The sequence below is a fragment of the Halichoerus grypus genome, chromosome 3 (genome assembly GCF_964656455.1).
Source record: "Halichoerus grypus chromosome 3, mHalGry1.hap1.1, whole genome shotgun sequence".
NCBI classification, from domain to species: domain Eukaryota; kingdom Metazoa; phylum Chordata; class Mammalia; order Carnivora; family Phocidae; genus Halichoerus; species Halichoerus grypus.
In genome coordinates, this window is record NC_135714.1 from 136,204,161 (window position 1) to 136,223,395 (window position 19,235).

The window sequence follows — 19,235 nt, forward strand, 5'->3', positions numbered from 1 at the left end:
TCTCCTGCAGGCACTGGAATGAATGTAGAAAACAGATACTTTTCAATATATGTGTGTGTGTGCAGAGAGACTGAGAGAAAATATATTTTGAGTGGGAAGGAGAAAGGTCTCAAAAGTGGAAGAGAGGCTCAAGGGCAGATAGCTGGGAGAAGCGTAAGTGAGCTGACCAACCTCAGGGATTTGCGCTGAGGTGAGAGAGCGCCCACCTCCTGGGCTCATTGCCCCCTGCACTCGGTTGCCCTCTGCAGTGTAGCCCAGACCAGAGTACCCGTCACCTCCCTTCTGGTCTCCACAACAGAGACAGAGCTATTTAATAACAAAGGAGGAAGCTAATATTAATTACCTACAGTAACGCAAAAGGAGTGGTAATTTTCCCGAGTTCTTCAGACCTACAGTTGCACCACATTCCTCAGAAAGTCAAGACTTCTGTGGCCTTCAAGACGGTGATTTGAAGTACGGTGTGGTTGTCATCTAAGCTGTGGCAGTGTGGCATGATAGGGAGACCCCTCGGTGCAACTGGCTTCAAGTCTAGGCTTTGCCGTCGATGAGTCGTGTAACAGTGGACAGTCCTGAGCGTCTCTGAACCTCAGCTTTCTCACTTGTAAAACGAAGATAGTACCCATTCGAGAAGCATGTTGTGAGAATCCTCTGAAAATTAGGTCTGAGATACTGCCTTTTAAAAAAACTGACAAAGCACTCTGCCAACAGAGACACTCTGACAGCCGGCGTACAGCGGTGGCCAGTGCGTGTTCTGTAGAGCCCAGTAGTCTAGGGTCAGATCCAAGCTCTGCTCCTTCCTGTGCGACTTCTCAGTCTCAGTTTCTGCATCTGTAAAGCTCAGGAGGTGATGGAGCTTACCTCATACGGTTATGAAAATGAAATCACATGATTCAGGTAAAGCACTTGGAATAGCGTTACATGTCATGAGTTCTCAGGAAACAGCTACAATTAGAGTGATTGCTAATAAATAGTTTCATGAAATAATTTTACTGGCTGCAAAGACTGACAACAGCTTTTCACCAGAATCTTTATTTGGGCTTTAGACTGAAGCATACTCTTGCAGGACCTCTGTCCCAGGGGGTAATGTGAGAAGCACTTCCGGGTTATGATGACCTTACTTTTGTTCTACATTTGCAGGCAGTTTTTCTTCCTAGTAGCAAGCTGCATCATGCCGATTTAGAGGCTGAACTCTCTTTTTCTGTAGGGAAAGAAAGATACATTAGATTTTATACTTCTTTTTTACTAATAAGTATTTGCCAAACTTCCATATTTTATTCTATGATACATAACTCTTATGACATAGCCACATTTGACATCTTAGTTATCCGGGCAATAAATTGCTATAGCTAATTCTTTTTACTTCGTTTGGATAGGGGTATGTTTAGTCACTTAATACTATGAATGACTTATTTAACCTGACAAAACCGAGGTCAAAGAAAATTTCATCTGCAGTTTAAAACTCTCCTTAAAAAAATTACTTGAATGAAACACAACTAAATGACTATTAGAGCCTTCAGTATCTTCGAAAGGAGAAAGTGGCTATTTAAAATTTCAGAAGTTAAAAATTAAAGAAACCCATCTCAAGAATAAAATCCCAGGAAGGGGAGGGCAGAACCCAAAGCAGTTCTATTTGATAATCAAACCTTTTATAAAAAAAAATTCTAAATGATTTGATTTCAAGTTCCATATAGACCAGTGTTCTCTTTATTTCCACATTACAACATACAGTTTTCATGGGGACTATGAAGACACCATAAATTAACCATTTAAAACAAAGGATGGCACATAATGTGAATGTTCTTTTTAATATTTTATAACACCCTTATTAAAAACTTTGTATTTACTCCATAAGGAACTGAAAACTTAACAGGAGATCCTTTTACCACTTAACTCTGTTTACTTGGAGGAACATTTTCATGAAAATTGGTGAAATCCTCCTTGCTTTGATTATTACTCTTAGTCACTTATCAGTTTTTTTCATCCACTCAACACAATGCATTTAAGATTTTAAGCCAATGAAAAACTGAAAAGATTGCATCTTGAATAGACACTTTTTTCATGTCACTGATCAGCCCAGATGGTCAAGATCAACATTTTCAAATGCATCTGTTAATCTTTTTACCTTGAAAACAACAGGCGTAATGGTCTAGAAAAAATTATGTATGATGGAATTACCCTTGCCAAAGCCATCAGGTGTCTTACTGAAGATGCTTGGATGGCTCTGCCTGCCAAATGCAAAAGCATTTGCCTCTGGTGAAAGACACAGATGGTTGCTATTCTCTAAAAAATGAAGTTGGACACAATTCCAAGGGTAGAGATGTCCTGAGAATAATTGCCTTTTCTTTATTGTTATTAAAGACCTAGTTAAATACACTCTTGAGAGGAAGAAAAATTTTTAAAGTAACCTTGTTCCATTCACTCTACTGTTGGGGATGCATTTCGCCGAAATCATGTGAGCTATAGGAAAACAACAAAGATACTACTTAAAAAATTATTTCTAGTAACAAAAACTCAGATTGCCATGTGGATAAGTAAATAATGGTAATTCACATTCTCAAAAATTATTTAATGATAAAAAAATTACATTGATAAAGATTTATTAATAACATGGGGAAAGGATTATTACAAAGATTTTGAAAAGTAGGAAATAATTGCACTTACCGAATGATTTCAGCTATGTTAAAAATGCTTTTTAAAAAAGACTAGCAGATATGTATGAAGATCTTAATAGTCATTAGAAAAAGTAAACTGTTGTTTTATAAAAACCTTTTCTTATACCTACCAGTGGTTTGATACGGTTTGTAATTTTTAAGTGTGTTGGGAAGGAATGAGATTATAGCTGTGTCCTTAGAAATGAATTAAGAGAATTCCAGCTCTTTAGAATATTGGCAGAGACTTGAATCCTAGCCCTCATTGTGAATGTTATTGGCTTCACAGTGCATCATGCATCTTGAAGATAGACTACAGGAGATGTACCTTAAAAGTAAGATGCTGTCCGAATATCTTCGTGGACACACACGAGTCCATGTGAAAGAATTAGGTGTCGTACTGGGGTGAGTTCTGCCACTGATTCCCCCTGTGATAGGGCTGACCCTAGCACCGCACCCACTGACCAACCCACTTAGCCTGTCTCACCCAGAACCTGCGGGCCCCAGTGCCCCACTGAAATGTTTGGGGTTCATGAGATGTGTGCCTCAGCTGCTTCCCATCTTTCGTATCTCTGATACTGGAGTTTCATACCCACAAACAAATGCAGAACTCTAAGCTGGTGGTACTTTATGTTAGTCTCCTCCCTGGATTATTTTATGCTTGAAAGTGAAAAATTTAATCCCATTCTGCCTGCCCATTTCTAGTCATTTCGGTGAGATGTTGAAGGCGCAACCTGTCAGACATGCAGCAGAGCTTGTGTTTACATTTCGCTCCCTGGAGGAGCCAAGAAAGGCCTTCTCCTGGACTCTCAGGGGCCGCCTGCGTGTCTGCAGGGTGACTGTACTTTCCCCTCTTTCATTAGAAGCCCCTTGGAAGAGGAGACATACTGATATTACTGACAGTGTAGATCATCTTCCAGAGGGTCGGGTCGTGGCCATACCTTCTCTCAGAGAAGAAATTCTGACTCGTGTTACTCTCTGCTTAATGTTTCAACAGAAAACTAACAAAAAGACATTGTCTCTATGGGGAATTGACCCCTTTCCCTGTGATGATGATTCCCCTAATTCGGGACAAGAAATTATTGTGTATATAATGTCAACCTTGAAATTCTCTATCAAGCCTGCTAATCAAAATATTATTTCAAGACTTGGGCCTTTGCATTCTTGTCAGACTTTTCATCTTTCACACCCAGGATATGACTTACTGTATTGTTTGGTTCTTGGCATTTCCTGTCATACATTTTTTTCCCCCATACTTTATTCAAAAAAGTGTTTTTCCCTTTTGAGGCATTTGCTTTGGCAGTTAACTTGCAGTGTATCTTTGTTGCTGTTATTGCTGTTCTTAGTTGTTTAGATCTCTTTACCAGCCTCAGACTTGAGTCCTGCCTCACCAGGTTTCCATTGCCAGATGTGTGCCTTACATTTCTAGGATCTTCACCTGGACCCTGACTGGCAGGTGTCCATCGACACTATTAGAAGGATCATAAGGACTTGTTATCTTCCTCATCTCTCGGTCCTCTTGGTGCATTATTAGTGGGGGTCACATCCAGCCTCGCTCTAGCCCCTTCCCCTCCTAGTCAGAGCTAGCAGCACAAAAAGGTACTGAAGAACTTCTTATCTACCCTGAAAGGAGATCTGTAGGCAGCATTACTGGAGAAAGCATAGAAAGTTCCATGAAGTAATGCCAGCTACCTTTTTAAATTTTATTTTTGATTTTTCATTTTTGGAATTCAAGGGGAAAAAAAATAGGACATATTCCATGGACTGAAGCAGTCCTAATTTTTTTCAGGACATTTGGCAGTGTTTAGCCAGTGACCATGCTGTATCCGCCTCTGCTGTAAGAGAGGCAGCCAAAGTCGCGTCCATTTGACGCTATGATGTCTCTTGACTCAGTATCTATTAGTGTCACTTTGCTCCCAGAATCTTGTAGCTCAAATGCTCAGTAAGGATCTAAATTGTCTAACCAGTTGAACAAATCCCCAAGTTTTTAGAAAAAACTCCCACCTTCACCATCTTCCTAAGCCTGATTCCAGCCTAGGTGCGGAATCTCAGTACGTGTTCAGGAGCGCTGACTGGAAGAATGAGGAGATACTGGAGAAGACGTTAGAGTACAACCCAATGACGTGGTCGAGGAACATAGAAAAGTTCTGGCTTAAACTGGGCGACCCCAGCTGTGGGAAGAGCAGCTTTGTGTCCTCCCCCCACACACACACACACACCCCCACACACACACACAGCACACCTGCATCTTTCTCTGTGTCGTGGGGCGGCGGCCACTGGGAGATCATATTAAAAGAACAGGTTTAGCATCTTTCCATCTCTTACTTTGTCGTTAGTTTTAAGCAATGATCCGGCAAGTTTGGTACCTAGCAATAATACTTTCCTGTGAAATCATGCTACTTTAATATTCTTTTCTTTTTTCACCATTCAGGATTGAATCCAACGACCTGCCTCTGTTGACTGCTATTGCCAGTACTCATTCTCCTTACGTCGCTCAGATACTCTTATAAGCTAAAGCTCAGGACAGTTCTTCCTTGGAAGAAAAAAAAAAAATCAGATTCTCAACTGAAGGTGAAAGGAATAAGCTCTCTGTGACATCAAAAGCATGAGAAGAGCAAACAGTCATTCCATCGCTTTGTTTTGTTTTGTTGCTTTCAAGTGGATGCTTCGTTGGACGACTTAGGTTTACTTGACATAATGGTATTTGTGTTTTTCGTGAATACTCTTTGGCCTTTTGTTATCCATGAATCAACAGAGAGAGTGACCTTTTTGGTAGGCGGAGACATAAACACTACACTAAACACTAAGCTGCTGGTACAGATGACCGTGTGTGTTTGGGCAGAACGACAAGGGACTTGGGAGCGGGGGTGACCGGTGTACAACCATTACAGTAGGACAACGTTTCGGAGTTTAAGCATGAGCTCTCCAGAGTGGAGAACATGCAATTTGCTACTCTAAGAAGACAGTCAGAACAAGGGATTTGGATTCCAGGGCAGAGTTTGTTTTTTACAAAAGGTGAAAGCAGGCAAGCCACATTGTGCCATCTTCCGCTCCGGTGGCTGTAGGCATTACTGCCTGACAGAAATCAGGAGGGAGGATCGACCGTTGGGCAGAGGGTGCCGTAGGGAGCCACTGTTTCCACATCTTCTTGGAGTTTACCTTGTTGCGGATGCAGCCACAGGTAGGTTAGAGACGGACTGTTGGTGCAATAAACCCAGGAATCAGTGTAGCATCTTAATCTCATCAAGATTTAGTTCAGAGCAGCAGAGTACAGTCTGGTACCATGTTTTATCCTCATACTTAGAGCTTTCAGCAGCCTTTTTAAGAGAGGCCACTTACCAAAGTTATTTCTGTAAGCTCACAAGAGTGTTTCTGTTGCTAAATTCTTCCAGCCGAAGCTTCCTGTAATAGTTAATACAAATGACTATTTGTACTTTCAAAGGCACAGCTGGCCTTGCGGGAAAGGAGTTAGTTTGTACATTGACCAACAATCCATAAGTGATCTCACTTTTTACATTATCATCTCTGTGCCTTCTAATTCCTAAGTCCTTTGCAAAACACCTCTCCAGAAATTAACTTACCCATTATAAAATCTGCCAAAATGAGGGATTATTAGCATAGTTCACTTTTTCAGAAACCTTAAATTTTTGTTAAATGTAAAAGAAACTTCACTTAGTTTACTGGCCATGAACTCTGACCATGTCAGACCACGTACTGATGTCCAGGGTAAAGGAAAAGACTTTTCAGAATTAGATCGTGAAAAGACAGGCGCTAATCTTGCAAATCACAACATTGTTAGCACCTTGTAGATCTCGAGTACAGTTGATTATAACCAGGCTCTGATTTCCTTTCACTGCTGTGTGAATTAATTCCGGTCCTTGTCGTGTACCCTTTTGTACCTAAGATTATGAAGTAACTTCCCTTTTAGGGGTTAGAATGACTTCAGATTTTTTATTTGATAAAATCCTGATTGTAAACCACCAAGTTTATTCTTTTACAAATGCAAGTTAATTGTTTGTTTGAAAGAGTATAGCCGCAGTACTAATGGAGAAAAATAGGTGTAATAATTCTCTAGGAATAGGTCAGAACTGCTGCCTTCCCTTCTCTCTTTTTATGATGTGAAATGTAGGTGGGTGCATTAAGGCTCTTAAGATCTTTAATTTTTATTTTATGTCTTTCTTTCACAAGATTGAAGTTTTCCATCCTTTTTATGTTTTATCTTATTTCCTCTAACATCTGAGTTTGGTGGTTTAAGTCTCTAGTTCCGTGACATCACTGCTTGCTGTTAGTTACACAGAGAATGAACCTCACCTGTGGCTCAGCTCACTCATTTGTTTCTCGTTAATGTGTGAATAAATTATAATAGCTGATATTACATCATTCCTATCTGTACCAGTTGAGAGCATTCCCCTCATCTCTCTTTCCCCTTTCCTTGTTTACACGTTTTGAGCACTTTCCCTTATTCACCGCTTTCCAGGGATTCATAGAAAATAACTAGATACAAAACCAGTTTCATTCAAAATGTGTATACGTAGCGGCATGTTGAAAATTAGACCCGTGTGGGGGGAAATTGAGCTTTAAATGGCTGATTCTAAACTCAATACATCAAAATTTAGCCCAGTCCTCTCAAAGCCTGAGAAAATTTAATTTGCCTCAATCTACTGTTCTAAAACTCTCTCTTGGAAAATGTCTGTTGGAAAACTACAGGTGGGTCATGTGTGGGGGTTGTCCCAGTGACACTCAGGATTCCAGGCAGAACCTAATCCTCACATCTATTGCCTACAAAAACAGACCAAGAATGTTGCTACTCTTTTGTAATCCTCCTTTAAATAACACTCAAGTTTTGTTTGTCTTAAATTCAACCTCTTCCCAAAAGTGGAAAAGAAAAAAAAAAAATCTCATGGAATTGCGTTGAGATACACCCACTCACACCACCCGGTGGCTTCATTCTGTCGTAGCCCAAGAGGCAAGAAAGGGATCCCGCCCTCTCCCAATGCCCACCTCAAGAAAAAAATTAAAATTAAAAAAAAAAAAGAAAACTACCTCAGTTGACAGGATTCCACCTTTAGGGTTTCTTCAACTTTTAAGTCTTACCTGTTGAGTGTAACTTTTGTAGCATCTTGCTTTTTTAAGCAAGCTAGTGAGGCATGACAGAGCAGAAGTGTGTAAATGTTACTGTGATGGACCTCTTTCTAGCATGTTGCGGTTTTATTTTTAATAGATTGACGAGTGATATGAATGTAAAGATAATTGTGTACGTTTAAACATGACAATGAAAATTTAAAATGTAGCTTCCATACTTGTGCATAATTCCAAAGTATTTTATTTTTATCAGTGTTAAATAGCTTTTTGTACAGGCTTCAATCCATTTTTCTGAGGTGTGCTGTTTTTTAATAAAAGTAACTATAATCTTTTCACATCCCATGGAACTGCCGTTTACACATCGCAACTTTTTAAACTTACCATATTTTTCAAAAGTAACTTTTTTGGAGGGAGGAAAGTCCCCACTTGCTAAGTGATACTAAACTATTGTTTAGGCTCTTATAATTAGGTCCTGAGATTTTATAAAAAATTTAGTCTGTAGCTTTTTAGGTTCTTCACTAGAGTTGGTTGTACATAAAAATAAAGAATATAAAGTGACGCTAAAATTCTCTTAAATGTCTGGATTTTCCCACTAATACGTACTTTTGAAAGTATTTTGTTCATGCATACTTTCACCATTAAATTGAAAAAATCTTCAGCTTCTCTTGGTAAATGTGAACCATTTGTTTTTTATTGTGCTGTGGGGCAGGGGATATTTTAATATAATATTTACCTAAATCAAGCAGCCCCCTCTGAGTGTTAATTTTTAAATGTCAAAATTTTGGTGACCATATATCTTGGGAGCAAGATTGCAATATGCTTAAATTTAAGTGGTGTTTAAAAAGAAAAAATTCTGGGATTTGTTATTATTGAAACTCCAGTAAGACAAATTGATAGGACTTTATATTTTTGATCAGGTAAACAGGTATCAATGTCAATGTATAGAAATTTTTTCTTAAAACTTGTTCATGTATTATTTTGATCCATTTTTCTGTGGCATTTGGTGCAATAAACCTTTTGAATTTATCTTGAACATTTCCCTGGTACTGCATGTGATTTGTTAATTTAATCTTAGCTCTTAAAAACTTAGAGGTCTCATTTCCATTAATTCATGCCGAAAGAGTGGTTATATATGTCAGTGATTTTCAGCAGGGAGGTTTTGGAAGTGTAGGGACATTTTTGGCTAGCTTAATGGTGGGTGAGAGTTACTGGCACATAGAGGATGGGGGCTGAGGATGGTAAGAGAAATGTCTTGTAATGTATGGGACACCCCACAGAATGAGGAATTGTCCCCCCTCCTGCATGACTTTTAAATGTTCTGCTGGACATTCATGTGGGTGAAAAAGCTGCTTATAATTATCTAAGCTAAGAATTTAATTCTGCTTTACATAAAAGCCCAATGTGTTTTTCACATGATTTTAATATATGCTGAATTTTCCAGGAATGCTACCCGTTGTATAAATCGAGGGAAGATTTTACGTTGTAAGATTCAGGGTTTTTACGAGAATTAATATAAATTTGGAAAACAACATTAACAACAGCTACTATACTAATGAATTTGAGTCCTTCATTTGTAATTATAGCATTCATGGAGACTACATATAGATGCAAGCCTCTGCCTGCTTCATTATATTTTCTAATCTAGTGTTTCAGTGTCTCCCTATTAAAATATATTGTAATATGTTACTTTTTTAAACAGTACATCTAGGGCATTATATTGGTTTGTTATAAATTATGTGTGTAATTATGAATTTTATTTTAGGAAAGTAAGGGGCATTATATAATATTTGCTATGTAAAGGATGAAATCATCCATATATATATATATATATATATATATATATATAGTCTCAGGGGAAAAAAATGCTTTTAAGTAGAACTTTTGTAACATACATAATGCCATACTGAAATATGTTACCTAAAAGACTACAGGGAGAGGGGCATCTGGGTGGTTCAGTCTGTTGAGCGTCTGCCTTCGGCTTGGGTCGTGATCCCAGAGTCCTGGGATCGAGCCCCTCGTCGGGCTCCTTCCTTGGTGGGGAGCCTCCTTTTCCCTCTGCCTGCCACTCCCCCTGCTTGTACTCTCTCTCTCTTTGACAAATAAGTAAATAAAATCTTTAAAAAAAAAATAGAGACTATAGGGAGAAGTAAACTTAGGTATTTCAAACTCCTTTTTGGATTACATGAAAATTTCAAAGGCGTTTTCCATATTCCCTCAAGCACTTTAAAATCATGCCATTGATAAAGAACTTAAACACACACACACCACATTGCTTTTTGGTTCCCTGGTGTGGGGACAGTTTTGTCAGATGCTTTATGTGTGTTTAATCGTCACACCTGAATGAGATAGGTACTGTGATAGTTAATTTACGTGTCAACTTGGTTAGGCCATAGTACCAAGATATTCGGATCAAATACGAATGTGGAAGTTGCTGTGAAGATATTTTTTAGATGTGATTAATATTTGTTTTTTATTTTTTAAGCTCGATTGATAATATCACCTCATTTAATCCTTATCCATTCACTCAGCCATTCAACAAATATTTAGGTGCTAGGCACTGGTGGGAGTGCACAGGACAATGGTGGAAAAAGCAGTCCAAGTGGGATCTTTCTGGTAGCTGAGGGGGCGGGTGGGGAGTGGGGTGCAGGATTACAGACAAAGCACCTATAACATCCGGGCCTGTGCCAGCTACCGGAGGAACTCAGAACCAGGTTGGAAGACGGGCCCCTCCGGTGGGGGTGGAAAGGGAGGTTGCTCAAAACAGGCCTCATGTTAGGTTTTTTTTTTTCCTTAAGATTTTATTTGTTTATTTGACAGAGAAAACGAGAGAGCACAAGCAGGGGGAGGGAGAGGGAGAAGAAGCAGACTCACCGGGGAGCAGGGAGCCTGATGCAGATGTGGGGCTGGATTCCAGGACCCTGAGGTCATGACCTGAGCCAAAGGCAGACACTTAACCGACTGAGCCACCCAGGTGCCACCCCCCGCCCATGTTAGGTTTTTTTATTAGGACCTGGTTTTCAGCGAGGAGATGAAGGTTCAGAGAAGTGACAAAAACGCTGCTTCTCCAGAGTGTTTGCTCCCGGAGGGCTGACTCCTGCCGGGCAGTGATTGCCACAGAGGGCTGCATAGCTAACCTGTCAGGAAAGTAAGTTCTTTAGGGTCCCCCTAAACTCCATGCTTCCCCAAAAAACAACTGAAAGAGCGATCATCCCCTGCCCCACAGGAGAGAGGGAAAACCGAGGCCAGGGGAGAGTCACACAGCCAAGGGCCGAGGCAGGGTCAGGCGGGGACCAGATGTCATCTGCCTTCAGCAGAACCATCGTGTTACAGGCCTCGCTCCTGCAGACCCATGCGACCGACCAGCAACCCTTCCCCCCTCCAAGGTCCACGTCCTATTCTTATGGCTTCCCCCTTGTAGACTCCATCAGTTAGCATGGTCTGTGCTCCAGACACAGGTGGTGTCTTTGGACAGGATGAGGGTCTCAGGTCAGCTGCCTGGGTTCAAATCCCGACTCGGCTGCCTACTAGCTGTGTGACACTGGACCAATTTCTCAACCTCCCTGGTCTCGGTTGTCACAGCTGTGAAGTGAGGGTGATAATAGCTTCAACCTGCTCTAGGGTCCTGAGGATCCAAATGGATCCCGAAGACTGCAGCGCAGGGCCTCTGGCTCGCCTGCTGTGCGAGCTGGGTTCTCTCCCCGCGGGGGGCACAGACCTGGAGAGCCCACTAGGCTGAGAGCCGGCGGTGCTGGTCTCCCAGTCCTCACAGCCAACCTCAGGCTTTGGCGGAGAACCAACCGGGGAAAGAAACAGACGCCCCAGGTAAAGCCAGGGAGAGGGGGAGGGGCTCAGTGACGCGCGGCGGGAGGGGAGGTGGGTCGGGTAGAGACCGGCGCACAGGCGCTGCGGTTCCCGCCCCCGCCCTAAGTTCACCCCGCGCCACAGGTCGGGCCCTGCCTGGCGGCCCAGGAGGAACGCTCCTGTGGCCGATGCATAGCTGTGACCCCGAGGCTTTCTCGGAGCCGCGGACCGCTCTCATCCCGCAGCAACCTACCGCAGACCGCGTCCCGCCCCACAACCCCAGTCCTCCTGCCTGGGGTTGGGAGCCAATGTGTGTGCGGGGGGGGGGGGCCTCCAGCATCTAGCCCCCCCCGCCCCCAACCCCCACGGGCCTCCATAGGGCTCCGCGAGATTAACATTTAAATGAGTAGATTTGAAGCAAAGCAGATTACCCACCATAATGTGGGTGGGCCTCATCCAGGCAGTTGAAGGATTTAAGAGATTGCTGTCCCCAGTGAAGAGGGAATTCTGCTTCCTGACTTTGGACTTGAGCTGCGACATCACTCTTGCCTGCATCTGCTGCCTGTTGGTCTACCCTGCAGATTTTGGATCTGCCAGCCTCCACAAGCATGTGAGCCAGTCCTTAAAAGCAATCTGTCTGTCCGTCCATCTTTTTGGTTCTATTTCTCTGGAGAACCTTGACTAATACAGGTACTTCAGATATCAGTCAGATGATATATATATTATGACCCCCCAAAAGGAGTTGGGTAGTCAGAATATTGTCATACCAGACTATAAGAAGTAGACTTTGAAGCAAAGATCTTTAACACGGTACAGATTTCAGAGTTATCCTCTAAAGGCTGACAGGCAAGTCACAATAGTCTTTGGATATATGGGGAGATGTAGATGTGGGAGAACAGGAAAAGCATGAGTGAGAAATAACCCTCTGGGATGGCAAGGAAGGAGGTGACACTTCATTCACAGTGGGAGAAAAATGCCCCCTTCCTGCTGTTGTGTGTTAATTCCTAGAGCTGTGCATCTCCCTCTGCTTCTGGGGGCCTCAAGTCATCAGTTATCATCCCTTTTTCTCATCTGCAAGTGCTCAATCTACAGACTTTTTCTATTCAAAGTTTCTCACATGGTTTGTCCTGTGTCTCCCTGCCTCGTCTTGATCCCAAATTTCTCTCATCTCCCTGTCGTATCAAACAGGTCTAATCAATCTTCCAGGCCGATGTCTGAAGCCCTCCAAAATGAAAGTTTAATACTGTTACTTCTGTTTGAAAGTCAGCCCAGTAAAATCCAAGTTTCTTGGCACCGTGCACTCAAATGCCCCAGCTGGTTCCTCTTCCCCAGCCTCCTCACCAGATACCCCTCTTTGCATGCTATTATCCAGCTGGATTAAATCACATGCGCTTCCCCAAAGACACTACATTAACGTTACCTTTACCCTGCCATCCCTCCTTGTCTCCCTCTCCCCTTTGGTCCAAGCCCCTCCTGTTCCTAGTTCAAACTGCAATTCAGTGTCAAATCCTCAAGCACCTTGTTACTCAAGGTCCTGGACTAGCAGCACTGCTTTGCCTGGGAGCTCCACAAAAGTGCAGATCCCCAGCCCTGTCCCAGCCCAACTGAATCAGGATCTGTGCCTTCATTTGATCCCTAAGTTGTTGATATGCACGTTAAAATTTGAGAATTACTGCCTTTGGATTCGATGTGAGTGAATGGATGAGAGAAAGGAAGTATCCATCACTGAGATTGTGTCCATGTATCAGAATGGAAGAGGGGGCAGTGAGAACATCTGCAAGCCAAGAAATGAGATAGGAATGGATGGTGTTAAAAGTGTATGTAATATACATGTAAATTTGACAACACATAAGTGGCTATTATTTATGTGGAAAAAAAAAGTGAACCAAAAATCAAGAAGGGAAAATAACAGGTACTAGAAGATAGAACTTGAAATTAAAAAAAAAAAAAGAAAGAAAGAAATTTGGGGAAATATAGTAGAAGAAACAGTTTAGAAATGTGCCCGATTTGTGAGAGCATTTTGTTTTGGATAAATGTATACAAGAATGATACATACTGTTAAGTATCATAAATTGCACTTTTAGAAACATTATAATTAAGCTCCAAACTTAGATTTATAAGTAAAGGTCCAAACTCAAGAATGTGAATATAAAACATCCCCATTTTCAACCATCTGTCTTCATGAGAAGAAGGATTTCCCTCAAGTCCCCAGTACCACTGACAATTATTTACTCTATTGAGGCTGCTTTCCGTGCATGGTTTGGATTCCTTCAGCATAAGAATGGAAAATGTACTGACATCCCAGCTAAGTAGAGTCATGATAATCGTGGCAGCCACTCATTGGTGGCCAGGGTAAAGCATTATGTTGGAGGCTTTATACACGTTGTATTCATTATTTGCTTTGGAATATATAAGAACACTCGCTTCAAGTTATTTTCCCTGAAGAGGACTCTATTATAGAGGGGCAGGCTTGAGTACTTACTGAATCCTGTGGGCTGGTCCAAAAAATGGACTTAGGGAACAAGTTTCTAATGTATATCTAGAAATTTAGAAGACAGTCTAGTTTATAAAGAGAGATTATTTGGGGTGATACAGTATTTCGTTGATCTCTGGAAGGAAAAAGATGGGACCAGGTGCTCAATTAACGTTCCCAACAATAAGTTAAACTGACATCAGGTGCCTCTTTGAAGTGATGCATTGAGAATGACATGATGTGACTTAGCTGAGATTCCTGCCAAAAGCATATAACCTGAATCTACTTGTGAGAAAACATCAGATAAATCCAAATTAAGAGATGTTCTACAGAACTGGTCTATACTCTTCAAAGATGTCAGTATTATAAAAGACCAAGACTAAGGAACTGTTCTAAATTGAAGGAGACTGAAGAGACATGAGGACTAAATGTATAAAATCTAGATTGGGTCCTGGATGAGGAGAAAACACAAAGGACATTATTGGGTCAATTAATAAAATTTGATTATGAACTATAGATAATACTGTATCAATGTTAAACTCTGTGGATCTTATCACTGTATTGCAGTTATATGAGAGAACATGTTTGTTCTTAGGAATACACCCTGAAATGTTTAGGGTTAAAGAAGAATCATGTCTGCAACTTACCCTCAAATGATTTAGAAAAATAAGTGTGTGTGTGTGTGTATGTGTGTGTGTTTATATGTATATATGCACACACACACATTTAGAAAGAAAGCATTAAAGCAAACAACTGACTATTCTGGGTAACGAATATCATAGTTCACTTTGTACTGTTCTTGCAACTCTTCTATAAATTTGAAGTCATTCCAAAATGAAAAGTCTTTTAACAGATTTTTTTTAATGTACAAAAATATCTCAATTGGATTTAGTGAATGATAGAAGGAGGCATTTGGGATCGTTTAATCTATGATTGCTTTAATCCTACACAAAATTAGTTCGGTGATGGAAAGTAACTAGCCCAAGCCTCCTCCACACACATTGCAATAAATCATTTCATTTGGACCCAGCCCAAAAATCAGACCACAGAGGAATGTTAGCAGCTGAACTGCTCCCTTTTTTTAATACAAAGTGTCCCTGGGGTCAGGACCTACCAAGGAGGACTTCCATGGGTCCCTCACAGAATGTTTCAAATAGATATAATTAATTGCTAATGAATCAGATCTCTGGTGACAGAGGGCAAGGGAGCAAGGAGACTCTCTCATGTAGGAAATTGGAATCTCTGAATTAATCCAAGTTATCCCATTCCCTTTCTATCATGGAAATTAGTCATACTCAATGTTGAAATTCTGGATGACTACAAAGTGCATTTTGCTGTGGGATTATGCTAAAGAACCCTAGGAAATAGTTATTGATTCATATATATTTATACATTCTTTACTTGATTCTCATGATCACTCTATCAAATATTTAGTACAAATCCTAACTCCCCATTTTACTTATTAGAAAACCCATATAGGGGGCACCTGCGTGGCTCACTTGGTTAAGCATCTTCCTTCAGCTCAGGTTGTGATCCCAGGGTCCTGAGATCCAGCATCGGGCTCCCCGCTCAGCCAGAAGTCTGCTTCTGCCTCTCCCCCAGCTCGTGCTCTCTCTCTCTCTCTCTCTCTCTCATAAATAAATAAATAATCTTGAAAAAAAGCCCTCATTAAAAGTATGGAGTGCAAAGTCAAATGCACTTTTAAAAAAATTAAAAATTAAAAAATTAAAAACCCACACAGGGAAATTATGCAACCTGCTCAAGATTTCATAGATAGTAATGGGAAACACTTGAATTTTTTTTTTTTTTTAGATTTTATTTATTTATTTGAGAGAGAGAGAATGAGAGACAGCACGAGAGGGAAGAGGATCAGAGGGAGAAGCAGACCCCCCGCTGAGCAGGGAGCCTGACGTGGGACTCGATCCCGGGACTCCAGGATCATGACCTGAGCCGAAGGCAGTCGCCTAACCAACTGAGCCACCCAGGCACCCGGGAAACACTTGAATTTGAACTGGTATACTCTTACTCTGCTAACCAGTCTGCAAGAGTTTTGACATGGGTTATAGATTTACCTCCATTTCACACACTGAGATCTTTCTCAGCTTTTGCAAATCAAGGAGATGGCCATTTTCTCCTGGTTCACCCATATGATAAATAAGCGGTTGTAAGGACTGACCTCTACAACCTCTTGTTTTATTCAGCTATCAAGTGGGGATAATACCCACCTACCCACAGTATGGACATTATTGTGGAAATCCAATATAAATTCCAAAATGTTCTGATAGGTTAAAAGGAACTATAAAACTGATTATTAGTAGTCTTACTACTAAACAGCATTCTCTAATTCATGTTAAAATAATTTGTTGTTTTCTGTGATGATTCAGAAAAGCAAATGATCGTACCTCTTCCTTTCTTGGCAGCTTGGGCAGCTTAGGTGATCTGGAAGCTCTTGGCAGCGCTGTTGTACTCTGCCTGACAAGGACAGCTCCTTTGGAATTTCTCTCATTGGTGTTCTCATAATTACCCATATGCCAGGCAATAAAACCACGACTGTATTTTCCTTGCATATCCATAATATCAGGTTTTGGTTGCCTGAAATTGAAACAAGTTGGTTGATTCTCAAATTGGGAAGATCTAGAAACAAGGCCACTAGTTTTCAGGTGGTTGAGACTTGTCTATTTCTCTTATGATTCAAGGTGATTTTTAGCCATGTGGCTCAAGAAAGCTAAGGACCTGAGCCATCAGCCAGTGTTCTGAGAAGTTTCTGGACTCTGCCTACTCCACCGGATGTATAGCTGTGGAGGCTCAGGAGGCTACCTCCCAGGATAGATACTCATCTAGGCACTTTGTTGATGAATTCACCCCTGTATCATAACTGATCCTCCTGTCCTTTAGAGCCATGCATACAAGATGCTGCAGGTGGCCTGTTCAAGCCGAGACCTCATGTGACCTGAGAGTTCTGCAGGATATGGTCTATCCATTTTGAGATCTTAGGAGAATTCAGAAAAACACCAGCTTCATGATTCCAGACTCTGTCTTTGGACAGTATGTTAGAGGAAAGATCTAGGCTTCATTCTCTTTCCCCATTGAAATCCTTGTTTAGGTTTCAACATTCCTAAATTAGAATACTAAGTCCTGCCTTCCCATTATAAAGGGCCAGCCCTGGGCGGGGGGTGAAGCAAAAAGGATCATCTGATAGGATTCGCCATCTCATTTGGAAGTATGTCGTTCTGAAGAACCTCTTGGAGCTTCTTACCCCACCATCCCTCTCCCTGACTGCTCAGAGCCTCTTGGCCACTGCAAATTTCCCTTCCTAAAATCTGAGCTTTATGGGTTCCCAAGTTCTTTGGACCAAGATTAGTGACAGGTTTGCATTACCCTTTGCTCATTCGAGAAGATATGTGCACTTACTGTATGCCTGGCACCTTACCAGGTGCTGGGGAGAGAGCAATAATAGGCAGACAACAAACAGGTAAGTCAGGTACTTGGGAAGAAAACTAAAGCCCGATAAGGAATAGAAAATGCCAGGCATGCTGTTTTTGTGGGGGTGGGCTGTAGTCGGAGGTATCACTTGAGCAGAGAGCTAGCTGGAGGGAGGGAGCCAGCAATTCTCACAGTGCCGGGGCTCGGACACTCCCTCCCACTCCCTAGAACCACAGATCCCTGCAGGGGGGCGGGAGCTGACCATGTCGTTCTCCAGCAACCCTCCGCCGACACCCCGTAGCCTTCAAAATCAAGTCCAGAATTCCTTAGCACAGCACACAGGGGTGTGTGCTCTTGCTGTTTGTTTCCCGTCTGTTTTCTTTTTTTAAATGGTCTGCCCACATGGGCCTTTCTGGTCCCTCCTCCATGATACCCACAGTGCGCTCCATTGTGCACTCACCTGTCCCTCTGTGAGCTCTGAAGTCCTGCTTTCAGACCTTCAGCCTTCTGCTGCAACTTTTCCTTTTGCTTGTAATTCCCTCCCTCCTCCTCTCCTGACAAACGTGGCCCGAGGCTTTAAACCTCACCTTTTCTGAAAAGACTCCTTATTCCCCGTCATTCAGGCAGCACTTTTTCTCCTTTTTTAGCACACTGTGTTTGACTTCTTTTGTAGAAACTATTAGAACCTGCTTAAATGTCTAGTGCAGCAGTCTCTCTCCCTCCGAACTCAGCGCTCCTTAAAGAGCCCAGAATGTGTCTTGTTCATCACAGGATCCCCAGGGCTCATTACCTGGCCTGACTCACCGAGGCCACTCAGCTCCTCTGTGATGGGTGGAGTAATGAGCAAGGGAGGGAGAAGATCAGAGCTGAGTTCCTCTAAAAGGTTCCTTCCCTCCCACTCCTCTCCACTTGCCTGCTTCTGCAGCCTCTTTTTTTTTAAAAGATTATTTTTATTTACTTGAGATAGAGATAGAGCAAGAGATCAAGAGAGAGAACATGAGCAGGGGGCAGAGGGAGAGGGAGAAGCAGGCTCCCCGCTGAGCAGGGAGCCCGATGCGGGGCTTGATCCCAGCACCCTGGGATCGTGACCCGAGCTGAAGGCAGACGCTTAACCAACTGAGCCACCCAGGCTCCCCTTCTGCAGCCTCTTTTTCCCTCCCACCACCAGCAGGTATGGAGGAGCAGATCCCTACAGTCTGGTTTGTCTGAGTGCTTTTACTTACAAACACAGATTAATAACTGGGAATAATTTCAAGAAAGTTTAAAGGACAAGAGAGCTAGTGAGTAAAATGTATGGGGCAGGTATTGTTTATAGTTTATAATAGCTTGATTAATGATTGTAAGAGAATCATTTCATGCAAATGTGCCACACTTTTTATAAAAATAATGCATGTAACCAAAGCTAATATTACACTGTATATTGTTAAATAACTGGAATTTAAGTAAAAACTTGAAAAAAATTAATAAAAATAATGTATTATAGGGCGCCTGGGTGGCTCAGTTGGTTAAGCGACTGCCTTCGGCTCGGGTCATGATCCTGGAGTCCCTGGATCGAGTCCCGCATCGGGCTCCCTGCTCGGCGGGGAGTCCGTTTCTCCCTCAGACCCTCCCCCCTCTCATGTACTCGCTCTCTCTCTCATTCTCTCTCTCTCAAATAAATAAATAAAATTAAAAAAAAAATAATGTATTATAGAAGTAATTATACTGAATAGAAAAGGTAAATCCTTGTATGTAGTCAGTTTTTTATAATCTTCCATTTTAATTTCAGAATATCCTATGTCCCTGAATCTTGAATCCTCAGGAACAAT

The 19,235-nt window shown here is 41.8% G+C and overlaps 2 protein-coding genes across 5 annotated transcripts in view; one reads left to right on the forward strand and one right to left on the reverse strand.

Annotated features, from left to right (window-relative positions):
* The window catches only part of FNIP2 (folliculin interacting protein 2), a 137,848-nt gene extending 129,085 nt beyond the window's left edge, over positions 1-8,763 (forward strand). For all 4 annotated transcript variants that reach the window (XM_078069367.1, XM_078069368.1, XM_078069369.1 and 1 more), the window contains 2 exons: positions 2,938-3,053; positions 5,080-8,763. In XM_078069367.1, coding sequence (XP_077925493.1) covers positions 2,938-3,053; positions 5,080-5,158 — 195 coding nt within the window. In that variant the 3' untranslated portion in view covers positions 5,159-8,763. The remainder of the gene's footprint in view (positions 1-2,937; positions 3,054-5,079) is intronic.
* SPMIP2 (sperm microtubule inner protein 2) lies at positions 955-18,247 on the reverse strand. The gene is made up of 3 exons (XM_036085589.2): positions 18,015-18,247; positions 16,407-16,596; positions 955-1,198 (listed from the first exon to the last, which is right to left on the reverse strand). The coding sequence occupies exons 1-3, from the start codon at positions 18,044-18,046 to the stop codon at positions 1,151-1,153; spliced, it is 270 nt and encodes an 89-aa protein (XP_035941482.1). The 5' UTR covers positions 18,047-18,247; the 3' UTR covers positions 955-1,150.
* Positions 18,248-19,235: the final 988 nt, after the last annotated feature.

What these genes read in the sequence shown, in the direction of transcription:
- SPMIP2 (XM_036085589.2), bottom strand. Translation starts at nt 18,046, where the DNA reads ATGACGGGGAATAAGGAGTCTTTTCAGAAAAG. An exon ending in AAGGAGTCTTTTCAGAAAAG is followed by an intron (nt 16,597 to 18,014) that starts GTGAGGTTTAAA and finishes TTTCAATTTCAG; the next exon opens with GCAACCAAAACCTGATATTA. An exon ending in AGCTGCCAAGAAAGGAAGAG is followed by an intron (nt 1,199 to 16,406) that starts GTACGATCATTT and finishes CTTTCCCTACAG; the next exon opens with AAAAAGAGAGTTCAGCCTCT.